General features: G+C 37.5%; 1 protein-coding gene and 2 long non-coding RNA genes across 7 annotated transcripts; 1 reads left to right on the forward strand and 2 right to left on the reverse strand.

Annotated features, from left to right (window-relative positions):
* Positions 1–1,940: 1,940 nt before the first annotated feature.
* LOC125212359 (luc7-like protein 3) lies at positions 1,941–5,686 on the reverse strand. 4 transcript variants are annotated; one of them, XR_007174654.1, is made up of 9 exons: positions 5,479–5,686; positions 4,874–5,002; positions 4,697–4,736; positions 4,068–4,143; positions 3,776–3,976; positions 3,450–3,659; positions 2,923–3,326; positions 2,778–2,830; positions 1,941–2,212 (listed from the first exon to the last, which is right to left on the reverse strand). XR_007174654.1 is itself a non-coding variant. In XM_048112503.1 (8 exons), exons 1-7 carry the CDS (start codon positions 5,519–5,521, stop codon positions 2,958–2,960), a joined length of 1,068 nt encoding a protein of 355 aa, XP_047968460.1. In that variant the 5' UTR covers positions 5,522–5,686; the 3' UTR covers positions 1,941–2,830; positions 2,923–2,957. The 4 variants fall into 4 exon arrangements, 1 of the variants encoding a protein (XP_047968460.1); XR_007174655.1 differs by having other exon boundaries at positions 1,941–2,292; XR_007174653.1 differs by having other exon boundaries at positions 1,941–2,697.
* A 2,043-nt stretch (positions 5,687–7,729) lies between these two features.
* LOC125212360 lies at positions 7,730–9,601 on the reverse strand. 2 transcript variants are annotated; one of them, XR_007174657.1, is made up of 6 exons: positions 9,426–9,601; positions 9,239–9,326; positions 8,541–8,655; positions 8,375–8,439; positions 8,197–8,254; positions 7,730–8,029 (listed from the first exon to the last, which is right to left on the reverse strand). It is a non-coding gene; the product is annotated as an uncharacterized LOC125212360 (long non-coding RNA). The 2 variants fall into 2 exon arrangements; XR_007174656.1 differs by having other exon boundaries at positions 9,191–9,326.
* Positions 9,602–10,915: 1,314 nt separating this feature from the next.
* On the forward strand, positions 10,916–22,241 carry LOC125212361. Its single transcript, XR_007174658.1, has 2 exons — positions 10,916–11,017; positions 21,782–22,241. It is a non-coding gene; the product is annotated as an uncharacterized LOC125212361 (long non-coding RNA).
* Positions 22,242–22,678: the final 437 nt, after the last annotated feature.

The following is a 22,678-nucleotide window of genomic DNA, read 5'->3' on the forward strand; positions in this document are numbered from 1 at the left end:
TTTGTCCCACATTAGATGACACTTATGTGGAGAAAATAATAATAAATAGTCAAATTGCAGAGAAAGTAAAGTACAACAGAATAATATAAAGGAAGTATTTTCTACATTAGTTTTTAGTATGGAATTATGGTGTATGAACTATTATTTCAAAATTATTAAAGAACAAGATAAATTTTTAGTAATTGGCAATTAATTTGGCATGGTTAGTGCGAAATATTTTTTGGTGCGTGAACGGTTATTTCCAAATTAGAAAAGATAAAAAGTAAATTTTTGGTACATGGGAAAGATTCATACCAAATATTTCATGGAAGTTTGAAATCTGGTGCAATCAATATAATATATGTCAAATTAATTAATTTTTTTTGTGTAAAAGTTTTACGATTTGTTTTGATTTTATAAAATCAAACCTTAAAAATTAAATCATACGGAGTAGGTTTTTTAAAAACCCAAATCATATTTTCCAAACTATAAATCAAACCAAGGGGAAAAAATAGGAGTACAATTTGGTTCGTTTCAACTTGCAGTTCAAAATTTTAAACCCCACTCCTAATGATCGACGCTAGAAAATTATCACAGTTGTGTTTTTTCGCCGGTATGGATGCCAATTGAGCTTAAATGAGTTTTTAAAACAAATTAGTAATTAAAATTAGCCACCCAATAATAATAAGAAATTACCATCCAAACTATTTTTTGCCAACATTTTCATAGGATTATAAATTGCTAATTAATTAGCAATCCAAAATTGAAACTAACTCTTAGCCAGCAGATTAAGAGATCCAATGCTTAAAATAATGCCAAGTGTATTATTTTTTAAATTTAAATAATTAGTAAATTAATTTAAAAGGTATTAATGTCAATTCTCTCTCATCAAAATCATCTCAAAACTTTAAATTTACTCTGGATTTAAATTATTTTTTCACAAAAAATATAGTATCAAATTAAATATAATTTTATAAGGATTCTAACGAATTCTCAATTGCATATGTTCTGACGATATTTGGTTGATGAAATTTGATAATTTATGTTTCAATTTTCGTACATGTTCAGAATTTTATCAACAAATGCAATTTTTTTTTAATATAGTATATGTAAAATATCAATGAGCTATGTTAATATTTTATTGTACTTCACTATAAATATGATGAAATCCCTTTTTATTCTTCGGTCTCTTTGCATCGAACAAAAAAAGAAATGTTTGTTCTCTCCCTATAAAGAATTTTTTCGTAAAATATACAGGATGGGTCGAAAGATTTATGATACTTCGCTTGATTCAGAGAAACTACATGATATATTAAGAATATACCAATCGCAAGGATCCATAGGTTTAATTGTGGATCCAAGACAACACTAGAAAAAATCGAGTCTTATATTTCTATTTCAAATCTTCTATATCTAGAGATGTGTATTTATCCAAAATACGTGCAATGTTGAAATCCTCATGTCACACTGTTGATATATATAATACACTATGTTGATATAAAAAAACCCACAAAAATTATCATATGATAATATAATGACGATATTAACCTTTGGTTAATATTTTGTCTACTATCGATTGAAATTTGTGAGCTTTAATCTCATCCGCTCATTTCATAATCTAAAGGTGTAGATTTAGTCTTAGTTTTGAATTATGATGTTTATAAGCATTATAAAAGGACCCCATTTTCATATAATTTTATAAATATTACAGCCATAATTCCCTATAATAATTCACAACGTCAAATTATTATTTTCCATAATAAGCACATCAATTACTATCAGTGTCTACACTATATTCATAGAATACATACCAGCTTTTCAAACAGTCTTTTAGATTATAAATAGTCCATACTTCCACAAGAATACATACCACTACACTAGTTTGTTACTTGGTCGATATTAATATGGAAAACATCATTCCTTTGGTAAGGGTAAATCAGAAGCCTCTTAATTGAGCAAACTTTCACAGTAAAACATTTTGAACTAATTTATTCCACGTAGCTAAATGGCTGTGTCTTGGATATACATGGCAAATACAAGGGATAACAGCCAAATATAGCCAAGGGATAGTCATAACTAATTCACAAAGAAAACATTGAACCTAAGATACATCCATTCCATCACATATTCTGCCATTGGAAGCAAAACATTGCACGAGCAGCAAGGTCGAATGATAAGGCAACAAAAGCTATGATATGTAATTCAATGCAGTCCTCAACATCGTTGCATAATCCTGAAATAATGGACTTAGCCAGGGTGGAGATTTGTTTACTAGAATTATCAAAAACTGGTGCGTGCTCCGTTGCTCATTACCTGGATATAGCTTCAAGGAATTCAAACAAACCAAAGATGCGCTGTGTACACTAATGAAGGACTATGTTCCATTCCTAGATCACTATTTTATCCAAATTGCACTACTAGCAGTAAAATTTTGTCTGTGATTGTTCCTAGAACTTGCTAGTTTGTGTTTACACTGTGTATGGACAAGATCTGCATATATTAACTAACAAAGTCCAATTCGATATAAATGAAAAACAAATCAGACAAGAGATTTACCCCAGCAGTTCCAGAGCATCATGCAAGTGCAACAGCTACATCTAAATGAGATCTTATTCGCAGATGCACTCAATTGCCAAGTTAGCACAATCACAAGTAAGAAATGACATTGCTTGCCCTGAGTTACTATAGAGAACAAAAGGGGGATAATAAAACCGCAGCCTGGAGCAATATCACTTGTAAAGCATGAAACAGTCAAAACAAAACTTGAATGATTAGCATTATGGCAATGAAATGCCTACCTCATCTTTCTCCTGAAATTATGTGATAGGAGATGGTATAGTCTCAAAAAGAGCTGTGAGAACAGAAAACAATCACTCATAATGATAACAAACTTAGACTCTCAAATCACATACGTTAAACATGGTGGTTTATGAAAGCATCTACCTCTTCATAATCCAGATATATTTCTACACAATTCTCTAATATGGACGGCCTGGACTCCTGGATGACCTCCTGCGACCATGTTTGGCAGGAGAACGAGATCTGCTCCTTTCATGTTCTCGATATCTATCCCTACTCCCTTCTCTTCCATTACTTGAGCTAATGTTCCTCCTATCTGACCCTCTTCCCACCTCTCTGCTTCCTCTACCATTCCTTCCATTATATCTATCACGTTCACGATATCGGTCCCTTTCCCTGTCATAATCCCGGTGACGAGGCCTGTCCCTATCAGATGAGCCACTTCTTCTGCGTTTAACCTCGTGTTCTTTATCCTGCAGCTTCCTTCGTTCTTCAGCTTCTCTCTCCCTAGCCAGTCTTTCTTCTTCTTTTGCTTTCTCCTTGGCTTCCTAGAAATAACAAGAAAATCAAAGGGTATTTAATAGTAAAACAACAGGTGCAGAACATGATCACCGAGTGTAACTTTTTAGAGAATACTCTCCAGATGAAAAGTATGACATGCAATATATTACCTTATACTCAGCCAGAAAGTCCCGAACCATACCATAGCCTACGTGTTGCTTTCCAGTAACATGTGACTGAGTTCTCTCTGCAGCATCATTTGCGACTAGAAAAGAACCACATATTTCACATAGTGCCATTTTTTTTTCTTGTGCAGCCATCAATAATTTATCCTGTGGTTGCTGAGTTAAGGCAGTCTTCTCGATATGCAGCAATTCCACCTTCAAATCATGGTGATCAATGTCAATCACACATATTCTTAGACAGGAATACTAATGAAATAAATTAAAAACGTAAAAAAAAGAAACATCATCACTCAGTGAACAAACTAAAAAACCTTTCTCATAAGTGCCTCAGCTTCATCCACCTTCCCTTCTTCACCAAGAGACTCAACTTGTTCCAGCAGGTTCTTTATCTTCTCTTCCAGAACAGACAACTGCTCTGCCTTTTCAGCAGAAATAGGTGGAGGAGGCTGGACTTCAACATCTTGTGCAAGGCGTTCACGGCCACGCCTCACTCTCCGGTCTAAATCAGAAACCTGAGACATGACAAAAGGTGTTGGTGGAGGCTCAGATTAAGCAATCACAATAATTCAGATATTGAACTTCATAGTAATGATGAAAACTTGCCAGCCTTTCACAGTATTGAGCGAGATCAGCTTCAAACTTCGGAACAAATGGATCATGCCTAGGAGACATCTCAAAGCTACATGAAAAAAGAAAAGCATAAGTGATGTCCGCTATATGCCCTTAGTTGGGGATTTATTTCTCCTCCTCATTGTCCTTGCTGTAATTTCTACCACTCTTTTCTATTTAGACCATTTGTAACAAACCTCATTACCCTATCACTCAAGCAGTCATGCATAATGGTCACCGTAACAGCAATTCCAGTTACTGTGCTCAATTACTTTCGATGACTACACGACAATATGAAGTTAAAATATCTAGTCTACAACCATAGTTACAAAACAAAAGGGAACTTAAACAATAAATGCAAAGCTTCTTGATCACTGTCATTTTGTAGTGCAATTACTTAGAAAAGAAATGTTTGATGCTCAAAAAAGGTTAGTTGGCTTCACTTCAGGCATTTTTAGAAGGAAACCGATACAAATGAAATGAATGTGAGACTAGATCCATTGAAGTATATAAAGTAACCACAAAAATAGACAGCAAGTCTAGAGAGCACAAAATATAGTATGTATACAGCCTAGGTCTAAAACCAATCAAAAAAGTATTCAAGCTCAGTGAAGACCTAATACCTTTCCTTTAACTTCGGGTCATGAATTTTCTGGCAAACCCCTGATGCAAAAAAACAGGATATACACCATCCGTAAGGAATATTACAAGTGCCCAATAACACAGTTTTTATAGTATAGAATATCAAGTTTAGAAACTATATCATATAAGAAAGCTTCGGGAAGAAAGGATTATGTTACCTAAGTCGCTCCGAGTGTTGACAAACAAATCATGAGGACAGAACCGGACCATGTAGCAACCACACACTTCCTTATCATCCCACTTTATTTCCCGGTGCCCTTTTCTCTCTTCTTCGGTCAAATTACGTGCTACAGTAAACGTAACAACAGTTAGCGCTAAGAAGCATGCTTTCATTAATAGCCAGACCAACGAGATATTAAATAAATCAATTCATTAAAAACAGCAACAACGAAGCACCAGGCTTCCCAGAAATCAATCAGTTATAAGAAAAAGGTGTAAATTAGAGATAGATTGGAAACAACGACATTCAAAAAGCTCAGCTGCCTACACTGAAAACGTAAATGCAAGAGGCTTTGACCGAAATCTGATAACCAATAGCCCCAAAACCTTTCAATTCTAAATTTAGAGTTCACACTCAAATTGCAATCTGGTTGGCGAAATCTGACAACCACAAGCCCCAAAACCTTTCAATCTGATAACCGAACCACAAGCTCAAATTGCAAAAAAAAAAGCTTAACACAGCTAAATTCGATAGACAATTTCGAACGAACACGAAAAGCGAAAAAAATATTTAAAAATTAGGGCTTTAGAGCCAACAGCTAACCTGAGCCCATGAGTTCATCAAGCAAAGCCCTCTGAGCATCCATCTTTCGAAAATTGGATGCGCAGTGATAGTCAATACCGATTCGAAGTTTTTTGATAATCGCGATGAGAAACCCTAGGGCTTGGCGGGGGAGATTTATGAGGTTGTACGTCACAAATGAATTTGTGGTAAGCTGGAAATTAGGGTTTTCTTGAAAGTATTCTAATCGGATTGGTGCAGTCGGATGAATATCAATCTTAATTATAGTAATATTTATATTCAGAATACCTAAATTTGTATTTTAAAATATTTTTAAATTCTATCTTTTTTTTAAGAAATAAATTATATCTTAATTATAGTAATAATTCGGAATACCTAAATTTTAATTTTAAAATATTTTTAAAATTCTATCTTCTTTTTTTTAAGAAATAAATTCTATTAATATTTATATTCGAAATACCTAAATTTGTATTATAAAATATTTTATTTCAATGTTATCAGTTTTCATTATACCAAAATCATCAACTTTTAGTAATTTATTGATTGCATTCATCTAATGGCGGAGCTAAATGATTTTATGTTGCGAGTTCAAGTAGATATTTACAATAAATGTAAGGATAAACACTCGCTTGCATATTACGGATAATGTTATGGACGGATAATGTTAGGGAAGTTAATCTGGTCAATCTGATTGTATTATAAAATATTTTATTTCAAAGTTATCAGTTTTCATTATAACAAAATCATCAACTTTTAATAATTTATTAATTGCATTCATCTAATGGCGAAACTAAATGTTTTTATGTTGCGAGTTCGAGTAGATATTTACAATAAATGTAGGGATAAACACTTGCTTGCATATACGGATAATGCTAGGGATGTTAATCTGGCCTATCTGATTGTATTATAAAATATTTTATTTCAAAGTTATCAGTTTTCATTATAACAAATTCATCAACTTTTAGTAATTTATTGATTGCATTCATCTAATGGCGGAGCTGCGAGTTCAAGTAGATATTTACAATAAATGTAGGTATAAACACTCGCTTGTGTATTACGGATAATGTTAGGGACGGATAATGTTAGGGATGTTAATCTGGCCAATCTGATTGTATTATAAAATATTTTATTTCAAAGTTATCAGTTTTCATTATAACAAAATCATCAACGTTTAGTAATTTATTGATTGCATTCATCTAATGGCGGAGCTAAATGTTTTTATGTTGCGAGTTCAAGTAGATATTTACAATAAATGTAGGGATAAACACTCGTTTGCGTATTATGGATAACTAGTGTTAGCCGCTCGCGCTATGCGCGACACGCAATGTTTTCGTTATGTTGGTTAGATATCGTGAATAACTAAATAAAATAAAAAATAATATTATTACATAAGTTTAAAATATAAAAAATATAATAATATATGCTAAAATGTTAAATAATTATAAAATATAAAATTAAATAAATTTTAAATTAAATCAATAAGAAAATATTTGTTACTTATGATGCTTATAGGTCTAAAAAAAAATCACCGTTTAAAACAAAGTACATACTTAATACTAAAATACTATTAATATTCAACTGATATAAAATATATAATATACAACTAAGAAATATAACGAGGACAATGATATTACTCCAAAAATAAAAGATGATGAACTACAAAACAAATAAAAAACATACACATATGAACATTAGAAAAATAAAAAAATCCGTAAGTCATGGAAAAACTTATTTGTAAACAACCTTAATTTTACCATAGTAAGAATAGCAAAATAAAGAAAAATAATAATAAAACACAAATTTCAATCTCCCGCTGACTTTTCCTCTGTCTTTTTTTTCTTTATTCATCTCCAAATTAATGACTTATGCATATGTGCGAAAAAAAATGTGATAGTTTATGATCTTCATCTTCTTTGCTTTCTTTCGCCATTTCGTTGACTTTGAGTGTCTTCTTTGCATGAAAACTATGAAAGTGACGAAGTTGGCTACTAAGGGGGCGTCTGATAGCTGCAAAAATATGTAACATGGGTTCATGGTTAATGGGCTTTCTGGAGTGGGTGGATAGAATTGTATGGTGTTTGGTTCAGCCCATCCAGAATGATAAGCCTTTCCATTGTTTGGTTGAAATGGGGAATGGCTGAAACCGAGCCCAATAATCAAACCTCTGACTAAACTACCCCTCTCCCTGATTTTTGGTGCTTCATCGATCCTCACTCACAAATTAAGGCGGTAAACACTGATTATATTCCCTCCAAGCTGCTCCCAGCTTCGATTGGGTAGCTTAAATAGGTATTATCGGTTTCTTTATTGTATTAGCGGCTCCTCTAAGAAACAATCAACCTCGCCGTTCAGTCAACGTCCCGCCGATCATCGGTCGGGATGAGGAGTATTGACGATATCCATGTAAAGTATGCTTCCAAATAAATACTTCAGTTCCGTAAGTACATCAAATAACTAGGATGAACTCTCAAATCAATAATTGGACCAAGATGTTAAGGTAAACAAACCTCACAGTCTGAGCTCTGTTGGAAAAGCACATACCAATCTGGGAACAAATTGCATCAGGTTGCACCTGCGGAGGCACACTAACTTTTTTAGTTTCCAAGCAAAAAAACTGTATATAGCAGTAAGGATGCGAGTTTGAGAGAGCCAGAGAGAAGAAATGAAACAAAGGAAGACGGATTCCAGAGACTAGGAGTTCCCATATCATCTCTCCATATTAAGAAACAAGTGTTTTACATTCAGCGCTCGCAACTCCTTCTGCACCAATTGCATGATTGATTTGAGTTATAACAGCCTGCAATTGTAGTACATCCACAACGAATTCTTGAAAGGCCATCGAAAGAACATAATACAACAGAAAGCAAAATCAAATTCTACCTATGTTTTCGATAATATAGTGATGAAAAACACTTACAGTTGGACCAGTACACTAGGATGTCCAACGGTCCACAATAGCAGCAATTCCACCATCACATAAACCTGGTGCCATTTCACAAGAGTGTCCACGATTTAATGATCTGAAATACAATCTCTTTATGTAATAAATTTTTGCACTAGTTCAGCAGTGTTGCAGAACTTACCAGTTGACTGGTTGCCAACAAGGAAGTCGCCCACTTCAATTTGCAAAAGGAAAGCTTTGAGCATGACTACTCAGCCTCGACCTCCTTACGCCTTTTTTGCCTGGCATCTTCCATACTGAAAATTGGGCAGATCGTATATGAAGCATTACAATACAAGGGACAACATCATGCAATGAGGAGCAGAGTTAACTACAAACTACAGCAAAAAATGAGAGCTCGAACACAGACGGAGTATTTTGATACAACGAGGAAAGGGAGTGTATCTGCAAAATGTGAAAAAGGAATACGGACCACTATATGAATTCAGTCCATTCACAATTGAAAATTAAACGGGTAAAATGTAAGTTTCAGAGAAGTAGAGCAAAGAAAATATTCACTGCACTCAACAAGTCGACCACTTTCCGGATTGAATTTTTCACACAAATCACCTTATGTGGCAAATATTCTTCACAATCCGAACAAATTGACAGCGCAAACACTGCATTTCTGAACAGATTGACAGTGCAAACACTACATTTCCGACTTGCATAATCATCGGCCATACACGCAGGGTCAAAATTGAAATTATTTGAACCCAATTTCATACATCAACAACAAATTCAGAATCATAGCTACCAGATCGAACCAAAAAAACTGATAATTCGACTTACCCGGATGAATATACGACAACTATACCGGAGTTGAAAAGAGGCGGTTACCGGATTGGATTGTCGGCCGACTTCGAAATTGGGTAAACGCCTTCGCCGACCACTGAAGCTTTGCAAATTCAGGCGGAATAACGTTCACCTGCATCGTTGCACCAAAGCAATACGTCAACTTTCAGAGGGTAATTTGGTATAATTGGACTCACTATCGGCGTTAACGGCTGATTCATGAAAACTATACCACTCCTTCCTCTGATAGTGCTAGCACACCTCTGCCGATAGTAGTATGTAGAACCTTGAAACCCGCTTGGAGTATGCCGGGTCGGCCGATTGGAGGGGCTGCTACCAAACGGGAGAATTACCCAATTCGAATGGTTTTTCACGGCTATTTAGGGCTACCAGACGGGCCCTAATGTGCAAAGCTGCAGCTTCAAATATTATAGATAGTCAGTAGCTTATGTGATTTCTATATTTGGAGACAAAATCTGGGTAGAATAATTAAAACAAAACTAACAAAAAATAAAACAAACTAACATTAAAAAAAATAAAATATGAACTAACATAATTGAAACATAGTGATCTCACGTGAATGTAGTATTATTGGTAAGAATAACTTACAACCACACCAAGAAAAATGCTTCTTTTTACATGGAATTCGTAATGCAATGGGAGAAGACATGAGAAAATAAAAGCTAGCAAATGATACATATTTATAGATAAAAAGCAGAAAGAAACTATCATAAACGGATGGAATTATAGCATAATTGGGTTTAGAGTTTATGGCGCCACATTAAATATATTAAAGGTCATACGTTAAAATGTAATGCTGAATTGTATATACCTTATTGAATATTAATGACAGTTACTAAGTAAAAGTTAGAAATAAATTAATTAGATTACGCATAATTTTTGGTTCAACCAATGACTATGGCAAGCATGCTTATTGGTTCCATCGTTAAAATAAAAATTAAAGAAAACGATATTAACTGGAAAGAAACACCTCTTACTATTAATATACTTGTAATGTTTCACCCAAATTACTTTTTAATTCAATATGCCGTTTCTTTTATAAATTATGACAAATGACATATTGTTAAAAAAAATAGCTAAATGATTCAAATACTTTTAGTCGATATTAATTTATAATTTAGCGGATATTAATTTATAATTATACCAAATCAATGGCATTAACATCCTTCATTTGACTACATAATTATACCAAATTTAATGGCATTAACATTTCACTTGTCTACATAAATGTGACATCCCTAACCCGAAACCTGCATTAATTTGCAAATTATCATATTATATTGTTATGATCGACTCAGTATAGTCGAATATATAGATAGTTTTGATTCACGAGAATTTTAAATATGAATATGTATATATAGTATAATTAAATTAGTGTAGATATGCCAATATTTAAATATGTGTGCATGTGTACCATATAGTACTAGTACTTATATACGTACTTATAAATATAATATATAAATACATGTATTTAAATAGAAAGTTACATGCAAAATGTTTATGGTAAGTTTTGTTAGTATAATGTACTAGATTCTTATATTATAATCTATATAGTTGACGTGTCACATAGTTAGCAAAGACATGACACTTGTAGTTATGAAATTCATTTTAGTTAGGATGAGTAGGCAAAATAGCCTCCGTACATATATTTGTATACAAATATGTATATAGTTTATCATTTAGAAAAAGAAAAGGGTTTAAAAGAGTTTAGACAAAAACAGAAGTAAAGAGACAATTTTGGATCGATAGTTATAAATCAAGAGTTGGAATCAAGAACTCAATAAGTGTATCTATCTTAATCAGGTGCGTATCTATCTTAATCAATAAGTGTATCTATCTTAATCAGGTGCGTATGAATCACACTTTTAATTTTACATGCATTATATGATTAATTGTTATGTATGAGTTGGAGTTGATTTATAGTAAATATTTTGGATCGTATGATGTGAGCCTGATATAGTTATGTATGATTTGAAATTATTTTTGTGGAATATGATATGGATATGTGAGTAGTGCAATTGATATGTTTTACATATGATAGTGAAAGTACATGAATCATGTGACTAAAGAGGATCTGTGACAGCCTTGCACTGGATCTGAAATTTTAAGGGGACCTACGGGTCAAATACAGAGGGACCTATGAGTCCAATTACAGAGGGACCTTCGGGGTCATAGAGGAATCCCGGGCAGATACTGATTCACTATTTTTTAGCACTAAATAAACCTGCAAGTATACAAAGTATATATAGTATAGCTAAAGGTCAGTACCGATATCGAACTCGGGGAAGGCAAACACAAAGTATCTATCTCCTACTAAGACTCAATTACTATTTGGAAGAACGAAAGATTTTGAAAACTTTTTGAAAATTAAAAACAATAGAAAGCCAAATAACAACTAGATGCAATTAAAACACGGAGATAAACGATAGAGATAAGGGAAATCCAGGATGTGCGTTCACAGTTATGGTTATACAAATTCCAAACTACAATACCCTAGCACAATTATTACTTTGATAGGACGAGTCACCTAGCTTATGCTCATGCGATGCAAACGTTGATTACAAGATTAGGGTTGTCAATCCTAACACGTAACTCCAAAAAGCTCCTAAGACCCTTGAAAAGTCCTCACTCTCAATTAACAGTGCCGTTTTAAGGGAAGCTAACTGTAGCGTCTACTAAGTGGATCTAACTCGCAAGAACTCTCTCACAGTTATGAAGCAAGCTATATTAAATCATGCACGATTGTGTCACTCAATCATGAAGCATCAAGATTAACTTAGGGAAGAAACAAAGTAAAAAAAAACAGATATTAAATAGAAAAAGGAATTGTATAACCAAAGTCGTTGCTAACACGTCCCCAGAATCCTATAAGTTTAGTTACACATAATGAACTAAGCTAAACACATAGATTGAAGGGAAAACAATTTGAACATAAAACTAAAGCAAATAAAACCCGTAGGTTAAATCCTTGTCGTTCTTGATGTTCTTGAAATCCTTCTTCAACTCCTTGCACAATTGAAGTACTCTAGCTTTTGATCTCTGTGAATTATTTGGCAAGTAGAAGCTCTCTCTAATTTGATGAAGCTTGAGGTCTTATTTATAGGGGAAAGCCAATCCTCATTGTAGAAGGAAAAGATTTTCAAAATATGGTAAATCTTGGAGCAGATCTAGGGCAATTCGGATTCGCCGCCTTTCTCCGGCGGGCCGCCGCACCTTGGCCGGCGGTCGCCGCGTTGGAGTCTAGAGTCTCTGTTCCTTCATGGCGGACGGCCGCACGAATTCCGGCGGTCGTCGGGCGAGATTCTCTTCCAAGTGTAATTTTCGAGGCGGACCGCTGATGCACTTTTTATTAGCACTAAAAATACCTGCAAGTATACAGGGTAGATCTAGTATAGCTAAAGGTCAGTACCGGATATCGAACACGGGGAATATAGTTGCAACTGGCTATTATGTACTAAGCGTCAAATACTATCTAGAGAAACAAGAGAAGTTTTGGTTTTTTGAAAGTAAAAACAATTAAAAGCAATCAAACAACTAAAAGCAATTAAATCACAAAGATAAAATATGAGAGATAAGAGAATTTCATGGATGTGCGTTCACAGTTATGATTATACAAATTCCAACTACAATACCCTAGCACAGTTTATACTTTGAAAGGACAAGTCACCTAGCTTATGCTCATGCGATACAAACGTTGATTACAACATTAGGGTTGTCAATCCTAACACGTAACTCCAAAAAGCTCCTAAGACCCTTGAAAAGTCCTCACTCTCAATTAACAGTGCTGTTTTAAGGGAAGCTAACTGTAGTGTCTACTACTGTCACGAGTTATGAAGCAAGTTATATTAAATCATACACGATTGTGTCACTCAATCATGCAGCATCAAAACTACTTAGGGAAGAAACAAAGTAAAAACAAAACGGATATTAAATAGAAAAAGGAATTGTATAAACCAATAAAAGTTACTAACACATCCAAAGAATCCTATAAATTTAGTTAGACATAATTGAATAAGCTAAAAACATAGATTGGAGTGAAAACAATTGGAACAAAAAACTAAAGCAAATAAAACCCGTAGGTTGAATCCTTGTCGTTCTTGATGTTCTTGCTTCTTTCTCCAACCCCTTGCACAATGAAGAACTCTCAAATTTATGTTGTGGAAGTAATTGGCAAAAAGATGATGAAAGATTAGGGTTGGAGGATGAGCTATGAAAGCTCCCCTTTTGGGGCTAAGGAAGGGTTGAATTCTATGAATGAGGTTATGGGGTATATATAGGCTTTAGAATGATTTAAATTTGGTAATAAGTTTCCTCCAAGCATTAGCAAATATGTAATTTTCGTTCCCCGTAGTAGAAGGAAAAGATTTGGCTTCACAAGGTAATATCTTCTTTCTTTCTTCAAATTTCCGCCTAGACTGCAGCTGGCAGCTTTGCGCGACTTTGGTAGAACAACCATAACTCTCTCCATAGAACTCTGATTGAGTTTATTCTTAAATCATCTTCAAGATCTTTTCAAGATGAAGATAATGGTGTGTATAACGCTCCGATCGGACTTCAGGATCGCCGGCAAATTGAGTTTAAAGACAGCTATTGTGCGCTGCGTTTTTGTGGCGGGCCGCCGCACCTTGGCCGGCAGTCGCCGCGCGCAGTCCAGTAGCTTCTGACTCCTTGTGGCGGTCGCCACGCACTTCCCGGCGGTCACCGGGCGTGTCTTTGTCTCCGCTAAGCGCCGGTGGTCGCCGGAGAAGCTCCAGGTTTCCTACTTCGCGTTTTTACTCCCTTTTTAGGCTCAAATATGCACATTTCTCACAAAACATGTCAAAATACCAAAATAGATAAAATATGCAAATAATGGACATGTAATGCAATTTTGACCTTAAAAACGGGCCAAATAATGGCCTTAAAACCGTGCAAAATCCGAGCGTATCAACCGCTGCACTGCTCTGACTGCCAGGCGCCGACGGTCGCCGTACAACTTCGCGGCGGTCGCCGTCGGATTCCAGATTTCCAGACTTTGCGTTTTGGCTCCCTTTTTCGGCTCAATTATGCACATTTCTCATAAAATACGTCAAAATACCAAAATAGATAAAATATGCAAATAATGGAGGTGTAGAGTGACTTTGACATCAAAATGGACCAAATAATGGTCTTAAAATAGTGCAAAATCCGAGCGTATCAACTCCCCCAAACTTACATTTTTGTTTGTCCTCGAACAAAGCAATAAAGACACAAAAATAGACGCACGGAATGCACAAGGACTAGACGTCATAATTGTCTCAAAAGATGAAAGAATAGATTAAGCATGTATTAACACAATCAAATCAAGCAAGGCTCATTAGTGCACTTTCATTACTAACTCGTGGAACACCTTGAATTCATGCACTCACATGTGGCAAACTTCCAAAGATGGGAAGTGTTCTCTCACTCTCAAAGTGTATAAGGGTAATGTGTATATAGCACTCAAATCATGCATCATGCAAAGTTTACCATAGGCTTGCTCAAAGTCTAAACCCTCCTCTACTAGATGTGATTAAGCATCAAAAGTCCGAAAGGTCTTTATTTATGGTTGTAATGTAGGCTCTTTGGTAGGTGAGGAATATTTGGCTAGAAAGTTACTAAAAATAAAATATCCCAAGTATAGTTAAAGTGACTCCACTTTTCTATAACCCAAAACACTTCTAACACTTTATTTTTATCCTTCAACTCACTTTCCAATCATTTTATTTTCTTTTGTTTTCACAACCTTTCACACTTTTTTTTTTCTTTTCTTTTTCTTTTTAACCTTTTTTTTTTTCATACGCATCCTTTCTAAGATTAAGCACATATTTGGATTTTTTCTCAATTTCACAACTTGTACTTTTCTACATTTAAGCAAACTACTTTTTATACTTTCTTCCTTATCTCTCCAATTTCTTTACAAAATAAGATAGCAAAAACTAACTAACCCAAGGAATTGTTCCCATTTATTTGGCTTCCAAGAATAGGCTTAAAGGCTCAAATTTGGCTCCAAAGGGAATTTTTTTTGAAATTTTGAGAGGGTCGAAAATTTTAGATAAAAGTAGGCTAGAAAAGATGGCCAATCATCTTCCTAAATCAACTTAAATACTATGTAAACTTAGGCAAGACTAAGAGCAAGTTCTAGAAATAAATACATGAATGCAGATAAATCACACAAGAAAGAAATTAAGACTCAAATCTCACAAGGTATTAAGCATGATTCAAGGCGAACAAACAATTCACTAATTATGCACCTTTTCACCAAACCATCAAATCAAAACGTTAAGCCACACTTAAACAATGAAATGTAATATCATCGACAACTCGATCTAAAGTGTGTCCCTAAGCATGCGTGTTTCTAAGTTCTTCATGTTAAGTTCACGACATGGATTCAAGAAAACATTTCTAGAAAACAAAATTCTCATACGGGGTTTTGAAAAACAAAAGCAAAAAACTTAAAAAAAAACGAAAAAGAAAACCCTAAAACAAAAACCTAAACTCACGGTCCACCACTTCATCCCCCCAAACTTATTTACAACAAAGTGTAAGATAAGTTTGTAGAGTCGGTAGAGACGTGAGTGAACTAATAAAAAGAAAACATACCTTGAAAACTTTCGCGTAGAGGTTGGACGGGACGAAAATTCGAAAAATTCGAAAAATCACGCTGGAAACTGTGCTCAGGTGGCGGGCCATCGCGGCCTGTCCGGCGGTCACCGCGCATCGTCAGATTGTTCCAGCGAGCAGGTGGCGGACCGCCGCAGCGCTTGCGGCGGTCGCCACGTAGAGGTCCGAAAAAATTTTCAAAGCACAAAATTAATTTAAACCAAAACCAAAAATACTTAAGAATTAAATAAAAAATTGTCAAAAATATAAAAAGAAATTGTCTTAAAATATCCAAAAACATGATACAAGTGCTCATTTAAAGTCATTGAGCTTGACTTCTTCAATCTTGAGGAGGAGGAGGGAAACGGGCGTTGAGGTCGTCGAACGCGCCAATAAGATAGGCGATGTCGCCATTCATGGTTTGACGTTCTTGTCTAGCCTCGGCGGCCATCCTTTGGAGCTCTTCAATCTCACGACGGCGATGCACGTCTTCCAATCGTTGTTGCTCCCAAAATTGTTGCTCCGCCGTGCGCCAATCGCCTTGAGCCGTCCATCCTTGGCGGTTGTAAGCGTTCTCCATTTGTTGCTCTGCCCAACGGGTGTCCTAAGTGTTGGACACATTTTGCATGTACGAGTAGATGTCTCCTAGTTGGGCGGAGGTGTTCGCTTGGAACTCATCATTAGGGTTCGGTCTTCCGCGGCGACGGTTTGCTCGAGTCTAGCGGCAATGGCCCTCCACTTCCTCTTGGGGCGGCGGTGGCGGTGACACTTCACTATCTTGGGCATGCGAGTGTTCCCCTTCCTCATTATAGTGATCAATGACATCATAAGTGGAGTCATCCTAGGCCTCAAAGACGGGGATACGGGCCGGAATATTTCTCTTCCTAAACTCCCATTGATGGGGTTGGCCTCAATGGCTCTTCGGTGGGCTAGAGTGTCGAGCTTCCAATTGACTTGGTTTGCCCAAACATCGACCTTGGTCAACTGCGGGATAGGAACGGGGAAGTGATCCCCCGCCACTTGTAGGAAAAATCCTTGACCCCAATAGTCGGTCTTCAATAGCCCCACCGAGAAGAGCACCTCATAAGTAATAAAGCGCTCCCCGTCATCTTCTGTCAATCCGGCGAAAGATATGTCCAAGTGTTTGGCAATCGCCGTGATCAAGCCCCCATAACATATAACGCCTCCATCTTTTTTCGTAATCCGGTCCACATAGATAGTGAAAAGGGTTCCATAGTCGAATGCCTTCTTGTTGAGAAGACTGGTCACATTGAGCTCTGTTTGGGAGACAATTCCTCCATCGACCCTAGCAAACATGAGTTGGGTCATAGCGCGGTGAAGGTACCTCAAAACGCGAAGAAGACTTGGCATAGCCCGCGGCGTGCTCGTGCTCATTCGTCATCGCACCCCAAACCTCGTCGAAATCGTAGTCATTGTCTTCCTCGGGGTTGGGGTCAAAGCAATGGAACACTCCACTAAGCTCGTCCATGGTAAGCGAGTGCCAACGGTTGCCTAGGCGGAAATCGATGCTAAGCGGGACATTTTGACGGCGGTCCTTGGTGACCTTCAATGAGCTAAGGAACTCAAGAGTATACTTCCTAAATGACAGCCACTTCCTCTCGAACATGTAGCCAAGACCATTCCCGTTGCCTACGTCACACAACGCCCAAAAGTCCTCCGTGATCCCCAAAGTTTGGAGAGGGAGATCGTGGGGGTATCTCGAGGGCGCCATCTCTCTCGCCGACACCTTCTTCCACATAGCCTTTTGCTCATTCGTGGTAAGGCTAATGCCATAATTCTTCGCATTCTCGGGCTTTCCCTTTGATCCCATTATCCTACAAAAGAAAATATATACTCTTAAAAAGAATACCAACAAATAGGCAATCAGAGGGTCCTCCAAACTTGCACTAAATATAGCAAAAACCAAGAATCAAAAGTCATGTGCAAGTTTGTATATCATAGCATCCTATATGGTAACATGTAAACATATAGAGCATAATCAACCAAAATAGAACACTTTAAACCATCCACCAACGTGAATTCATCCCCCATGCAGAGACGTATCAACAATAAATCAATACTAATCAACAATCTCTTAGAAATTCACAAGTATTGCAATTCATGGAAGTAATAATAGCCTCACAATGCTATGAACATGATTACAACATATTATCAAGAATAAACAAGAGGGAGTCACCATTCACCAAGCTTGAATTCACCACCAAAACACAAATTAACCATGGAAAATCGAAAATAAGCACACACAATCATCCCCCATCATATAATAAGAGTTTCTACCGAACAATTCATCTAATATATACCAAAATCCATGCAAGAATTAAAGCAAAGCTCAGAAATTGAGTTAGGATTCATACCTTGTGTTGATGGGAATTGTAGGAGAAGAACTCTAAACTTGGAGAGAATTGAGAGAATGAGAGTGTGGGTGTGTGAATTTGGTGATTTATAAAGGTGAGGATTGTGTGCAAGGAAGGAATTTGAGAAGGAATGGGAAAAGGAATGGAAAACATACCTTATATTCAGCCTTTCCCGTTTCTGGATTGCGTGCGGCGGTCGCTGCGTGCTGCGTGGCGGGCCGCCGCACGGGCCTTCGTAAAATGACGGTCTCTGGCGGGCCGTCGCGGCCCATACAGCGGTCTCTCTGGCCCGCCCTAGGTCCGACCTATCCTGCACATGTGAACACACGTGTGGCGACCGCTGTGTTAAAGAAAAAAACAAAATAAAAGAATTTGGGTTGTCTCCCAACAAGCGCTTTTGTTTTTAGTCGTTAGATCGACTTGAAGTGGCCCACTAATTGGGCGGATCAGCGATCCGAGTGTTGAAAATTGGCATAGGGAGGAGCAACTTGGTCCCTAGCTTCTTCCACCACTTGTATTTCCCCTTTTTGGTCTTGATAACATATATCTCGGGGTCTTCCTTGGGTCTTTTCCTCTTCTTTTGCTTCTTTTTTTGCGGAATAAAGGTAGAGGAGTTAGGGTCGTCCTTTCTGGGAGAACGTCTTACCTCGTTGACAATGTAAATAGTGGAGGTAGAAGGATCCTCCGCTTTAAATGAGTCTTGGGGCTTGGTCAAATCCGTGACCATGACTGCCCTGCACTGCCGTTCCATCTTCACCCGCTTTTCCTCCTCAAACTTGAGCATCTTGCTCTTGATCTTATAGGTAGAGTGGCTATAGTTGTCACTAATTGTGATCTCGCCACGACCTACATCAATCAAAGCTTTGCAAGTTGCAAGAAAATCTCTCCCCAAGATTAGAGGGACATTCTTGTCTACTTTCATGTCAAGCACAATAAAGTCGGCGGGGAAAATAAAATCGTCAACTTTAACTAAGACATCCTTAATCATACCTACTGTTTTGATGGATGAGTTATCGACCAACTTTAGCGTCACGCCTGAAGTTTTGAGCGGCCCGATGTTGAGGTTTTCGTAATACTTTAGTGACATGAGATTGATGGATGATCCTAGATCGCACAGAGCCTTGTCAACTTTTCTTTCTCCAATCCGGCATCTAATAATGAACTGGACCGAATCTCTGTGCTTTACTGCCCTTTCTTTTTGGATGATCTCGCTGCAATGATGCGGTAGCTTAAGGTCAGCTTTAGTAGGCTTTTTCTTCTTCATCACCGCCTCCCTTAGTAGCTTTGCATACTTGGGTATTTCCTGCAACGATTCAACTAGAGGAATGTTAGTATGGACCTTACAAAACATGTTCAAAAAATGTTTGAACTGCTCTTCGAGCTTAAACTTCCTCTTTGGTTGGAAAGGCAACACAATCCCATTATGCCGCACAAGTCCTTCTTTGGTAGACGTTTCTGCCTTGTCCGCGGCGGCCCACTGCAGGGTGTGCGGCGGTCCGTCGGCGGCTGGGAAGATTAAATTCAGTGCTTGTGTGGCGGCCCGCTGCGGTGGTGGCGGCGGTCCGCCGGCGGCTGGCAGTCCCCGGCGACTGGGCAGTCCCCAGATTTCTTTCGCCACCCACTTCTTGTTGATGTCGTCCACTCGTGCGGCTGCCTTCGCCTTATCTTCATCTAACTTATTTTGGATTTGCTCCATTTGAGTGTTGATGTTTGCTATGGCAGTTGAGATCGTGTTCATTCCTTGCTCGAGATTGTTTATTCTAGCTTCAACCACTCCGATCTTGGTATCATTAATTTTTCTGTCTTGTGTAATCACTTCCAAGATCCTCGTGATTCCTTGGTCATACTTCTCCTCTTTTTTGATTGGTTCAACTACTCCTCCTTTGCCAACTTTAAATCCTGCAGGGGGCTGCAAGAAATTATTGTTAGAATAGGAAAGGTTTGGATGAGGTCGGTTTCCATTATAATTGTTGAAATTACCGCCCCCCCTGATTAGGGCAATAATTATTGTTGTAATTTCTGTTGGAACCGTTTCCTTGCATGTAGTTGATTTCCTCCACTATCAGGGCAGGGACCTCGGGTTTAGAGACCGCTATGATGGAGGTTGGTGGAATTGGATCCTCCTTTCTCGATGTGTCCATTTGGTATACCCTAACCCTGAGTTCGGCCAATTCCTTCATAAAGAAATTTCCTCGGCCTCTTCGATTGCAGCTATTCTCTTCATGTTGTGCCTTTCTTTCGACCACTCCTTGCTGTTGGTGGCGAATTCCTCGATTACCGTTATGGAATCTTCACCCGACCTTCTCAAGAAGCCTCCGTTCTCCCCTGAATCCAACATAGCACAAATTTTTTCGTAAAATCCATTATAAAGGATTCCTACCTGATGGTCCACGGTGAAACCGTGGTTAGGGCACTTTCGGATGAGAGCTTTGAAACGAGCAAATGCCTCGTAGAGGGGCTCGTCATGGCTTGGATGAACTGAAAGATTTCGCTTTTCAGCTTCAAGATGGTGCCTGGCGGGTAATACTTATCGAGGAAGGCAACTACGATGTCCTTCCATGTGGAAACCTTCTCTAGGGGCATACACTCAAACCACTCTTTAGCAGAATCAGTCAATGAAAAGGGAAAGAGTCTTACCCTTATGGCATCGTCGTCGACACCATTTAACTTGAGTGTGTTTGCGATTTCCACAAATTTGGAGAGATGGCAGTTGGCGTCCTCGGCGGCCCTACCTACAAAAGGAGTTTGCTCGACCCTTTGTATAAGGGTCATGCGTAACTCGAAATTGTTAGCATCAATACGAGGACCTTCGGGAAAAATAATCGTATTCCCATGATTGAAAATGTTCATCACGGGTAGTATTTCTTTATTCTTCTTTTCCAGCGCCTCTCAGGCTGCCCTTTCCGCATCTCTCTCGTCTATCAACATCTGGACCATCTCCTATAATTTTTCGAGGTCTGTTTTGTCACCCATCGATCCTGATCCTTTTTCACTCCTGATTCTCCTACGAGTTCTTTCAAGTTCTAAATCGAGCTGTTCTAGGCTGTCCTTCCCAGAGCGCGTTCGCATACAAAACCTGCACGAATCAAAAACAAAAACAAATTAAACCTAAAAATAAAAATAGAGAGCAATTAAAATCGAAAGTAGTAAAATTATCCGTTTGAAGATATCACCAAAGTGAATTGTCTTCCCCGGCAACGGCACCAAAAACTTGATGCACTATTTTTTAGCACTAAATAAACCTGCAAGTATACAGAGTATATATAGTATAGCTAAAGGTCAGTACCGGATATCGAACACGCGGAAGGAAAACACAAAGTGTCTATCTCCTACTAAGACTCAATTACTATCTGGAAGAACGAAAGATTTTGAAAACTTTTTGAAAACTAAAAACAATAGAAAGCAAATAACAACTAGATGCAATTAAAACACGAGAGATAAACGATAGAGATAAAGGGAATTCCAGGGATGTGCGTTCACGGTTATGGTTATACAAATTCCAAATTACAATACTGATAAGGCTCGTTTCATGCATTGGTTTTGGGTTAAAATTTTGTGCATTTGGGGCGCTGATCTGTGTTTATGAGTTCAGGTGCGTAGTAATCTGCCGGACCTAGGAGTTGCTGTTACCTGACCTGGCAGATGCAAAAGAGATGGAATTGAAGTAAAAATCAGAAGTCTTGTCCAGACCTGGGAGAATTAAAAGTTGGCGACATGAACAGAATGGAGCATGAGCATATCATTTTAAAAGTTTTACTCAAGGGAAAGAGCGTCAAATCACCAGAGGGATACCCTAGGGATCAGAGCCTCACATATATAAAGAGCTCAACCTTGAAGAACAAAACAGCCACTTCTGCACACTTTAGTTCAAGCTCTCGTTCTATGCCCTAGTTCCAAACTTCAAATTTCTCATTTTCACTTGCTACGCACTTGGAGATGGAGTGATCTTGGCCACCATGGTTCCATCGTTATTTTGCTGCTGTGTAACATCGCCTTGTGAAGGCGAAGAAATAATATTTACTTTGCTTTGCTTAGTTTACTTTCGGTTTCAAGTACTTGTTGGTTTTTAAGTTTCATAACTCTAGTTCGTGCTTTGATCTACTGGATTCGAACCTATTTCTAGTTATTATGGAAGTTTATGTTGGCTTTTGTTGGATCTCGCTGAGTTGATGTTTATTTCTTGCTTTTAGCTTTCGTTATTGTTGATTGTTGGATGTTTGGAGCTGAGATCTGTTGGTTTGTTGTTGGAGGTTGTGGATTTACGTATGGAGGTGTCTGGATTTGTTGAATCGTGGTGGATTTGAGTTGGAGTTTCATGTATCTGATGTTTGATGTTTACGTTTGCATGATTATGGCTATTTACTTTCTGTTTTTGCATCCTTTAGGTCCAGTAGCGTAGATCTGTTAGTTTAGGCTTAAATTTCTCGTTTTAAGTTAGATCTGGAGTTTGCTCTGTTTTTATGGTGTTTAATACTCTGTTTTATCTGCT

Source organism: Salvia hispanica, chromosome 3, assembly GCF_023119035.1.
Source record: "Salvia hispanica cultivar TCC Black 2014 chromosome 3, UniMelb_Shisp_WGS_1.0, whole genome shotgun sequence".
Lineage (NCBI taxonomy): Eukaryota > Viridiplantae > Streptophyta > Magnoliopsida > Lamiales > Lamiaceae > Salvia > Salvia hispanica.